Source organism: Salvelinus sp. IW2-2015, linkage group LG8 (genome assembly GCF_002910315.2).
Source record: "Salvelinus sp. IW2-2015 linkage group LG8, ASM291031v2, whole genome shotgun sequence".
NCBI lineage: Eukaryota > Metazoa > Chordata > Actinopteri > Salmoniformes > Salmonidae > Salvelinus > Salvelinus sp. IW2-2015.
In genome coordinates, this window is record NC_036848.1 from 36,940,165 (window position 1) to 36,943,289 (window position 3,125).

Sequence of the window (3,125 nt, forward strand, 5' to 3'; positions counted from 1 at the left end):
TGTGTGTGTGTGTGGTGTGTGTGTGTGTCTGTGTGTGTGTGTGTGTGTGTGTGTGTGTGTGTGTGTGTGTGTGTGTGTGTGTGTGTGTGTGTGTGTGTGTGTGTGTGTGTGGTGTGTGTGTGTGTGTGTGTGTGTGTGTGTGTGTGTGTGTGTGTGTGTGTGTGAAGTGACACTCTGGATCTCAGCCTGGGATAATGGTCTAATCTGGCAACCAAGAGGATATCATAGGCCTCTCGTTACAAGGTCCACTGCAATCTCAACTCGTGGCACTGAGTGTACAGTGACTGTGTGTGTGTACGTAGTCCTGTGTGTGTTTGCGTGCATGTGTGTGTACATGCTCTTGTGTGTGGTTGCGTGTGTGTGTGTTTGGTGTTTGTTCAGTGGGAAGCACAAGGATTTTAAAGCTATGATATATCTAAGGCAGTGTGTTTAACGAGGCAGTTTGTATTCATAAAGGCCTAACTGAGTAATCCACCACTGCACCTTTCACAGCACACTAACTAACAACACCATCGTCTGCTTCACCTGAACATATCTGGGCCATATTCACAAAGCATTCCCCATGTCCATATACGAGGCAGTTTTGCTCTAAAAGCAAAACTGATCCTAGATTAGCACTCCTACTCTGAAGCAAAGTGTGACCTCTGACTGTCTTGAAGAACGTCGGAAGCCAAAGGCACAGCTTGAAGACAGACTCCGACCGAGACGACGGTGAAGATGTAGTTACAGGATCTTCAGCGCCTCGTCCAACTCCTGGAGAGAGGGAGAGAGGGAAGAGAGAGAGAGAGAGGGAGAGAGAGGGAGAGAGAGAGAGAGAGAGAGAGAGAGAGAGAGAGAGAGAGAGAGAGAGAGAGACGAGAGAGAGAGCAGAGAGAGAGAGAGAGAGAGAGAGAGAGAGAGAGAGAGAGAGAGAGAGAGAGGAGAGGAGAAAGAAGAGAAGAAGAGATGATAGTAGTACAGTATTCCATAGGTTTATAGCTATTGTATATATGGTCTCTCTGACGACCTCTCCAAAGTACACATATTTTCCCAGAGTCAGCCATTTTAAACCCTACCATCTCCCTCCCTTCTCTCCCTCTCTGCTTCTTTTTGAAAAGACCGTCGGTATAAAAAGTGTCTTGTAGCCTGGGGGAATTCACGATACCTACTCAATGTAAAAAGTGACCTTTTCCTAGTAGGCATGTTGTGAGAAGATCAGACAATAACTCTATAGGGATTTACTGACTCTGCTCTCACTCTGGCCACCCTTACTTTGCATCAGCTCTCTCTCTCTCTCTCTCTCTCTCTTCTATCTCTCTTCTACTTCTCTCTTCTCTCTCTCTCTCTCCGCTCTCTCTCTCTTTTCTCTCTCTTCTTCTTCTCTCTTCTCTCTTCTCTCTCTCTCTTCTCTCTCTTTCTCTCTCTCTCTCTTCTCTCCTCTCTCTCTTCTTCTATCTCTCTGCTCTCTCTCTCTCTCTCTTCCTCTCTCTTTCCTCTCTCTCTCTCTCTCTCTTTTCTCTCTCCTCTTCTCTCTCTCTTCTCTCTCTCTCTCTCTCTATCTATTACTGTTCTCCTTTCTCTTATTTCTCTATTCTCTATATTATATCTCATGCATAACTTTCGGACACATGGTAATATTTCATCGGAAACTCAAGCGTTTTCATCACAGAATCTTTGGCTGATTAATAAACATGACAATTCATTGAGCACTAATTTAAGTGGGAGTTTAGTTCATGAATTGTTTCTATCTATTATGTAATGTGGAGAAACATCCCTGAAGATATTGAAATACTTTTCTAAAATCTGTTTGTGCGGCAACAACTAAAATCCCAGAGTAAATGATGTTGGACTGTGTGGAATGAATACAAACTAGGCTGTCATGGATACTTTGTCTGTGCTTTCTGAGGGGCCCATGGTGATAATAACAGACTTCAAATCCACTACCTTAACTACAAACCCATCATTGCTCAGGTCCTACCTTTGGCTGCTGATAGTGTTCACATCGCCATGGTGATGACATTGAGTGCGATGACAATGGTAATGAAGAGGTCCAGATACTGGGAGGTGCACATCTTGTGGATGAGGAGACGAGTGGGGGAGTAATCCGAGTAGTAGGCTTACTCTGAGCTTCTGTTGGAAGGGGGGAGTAAGAGAGGGAGGTGGGGAGGTAGGTGGGGGTACACACACACACACAGAGGCAGCCAGGTCCCCCAGGGGTCCATCTGAACATTTCATTGTGTTTAAAGTGATTTGCCGGAGTGTTGATTCATGCATTCTGAGTAGTTAGACACTGACGTGGCGGAGAAACTATCGAGTGGCGTCGGACCCTGCCCTCAGAGAACACACATACACACACACTGGACCCTGGCAGATTAAGAAATGTTGAAATATATGATGAATTGGCAGACACGCTCAACGATGGCAGGGGGCTTAGGGGTTAGACCACGACACACAAACACACCCACGCACACACATTTCTGATGGAACAGAAGTGAATGATTTATTTTTTTACATTGTGTTCTCATCACCGTCTTTCCAAGACAGAAGAGTTCTGCTCGACTTGGAACAGCAGGTTAATAGTGATCTTATGGGGTTTGTTATAACTACAATAATCGCGGTGGGAAAGTGTATCGGTGATTTCTCTCACCATGTTACTGTAGAACTTTGCTCTAATGAAACACCTAAGATGACCCAGGGCCTCTGACAGATCCTTGGATTGTCTCACACACTAACACACTAACTTAAGACCTCCCAAGGCCGGAGGTTTTCTCCAATTTTCCATCCTCATCTTGTGGGCTCACCTTTGGGTAAAGCGACCCTTAGTATGCACACATGTCATTGGTGCGTGTATAACATGCCCTTTATGTGTGTGTGTAGGTGGAACCAGCTGGACCTGGCCATAGTGTTGTTGTCCATCATGGGCATCACTCTGGAGGAGATTGAGGTCAACGCATCCCTGCCCATCAACCCTACTATCATCCAGAAATCATGAGAGTGCCCCTAAGCATAGCACGAAGCGCGTACACCACACGCACACACGCACACACACACACACACACACACCACACACACACACACACACACACACACACACACACACACACACACACACACACACACACACACACACACACACAACTCATCTT

The 3,125-nt window shown here is 45.8% G+C and overlaps 1 protein-coding gene across 1 annotated transcript in view; it reads left to right on the forward strand.

The window, feature by feature from the left end:
* Positions 1–3,125, forward strand: part of cacna1g (calcium channel, voltage-dependent, T type, alpha 1G subunit) — a 207,000-nt gene that overhangs the window by 178,318 nt on the left and 25,557 nt on the right. Inside the window, 1 exon segment of the mRNA XM_070445033.1 lies at positions 2,857–2,963. Coding sequence (XP_070301134.1) covers positions 2,857–2,963 — 107 coding nt within the window.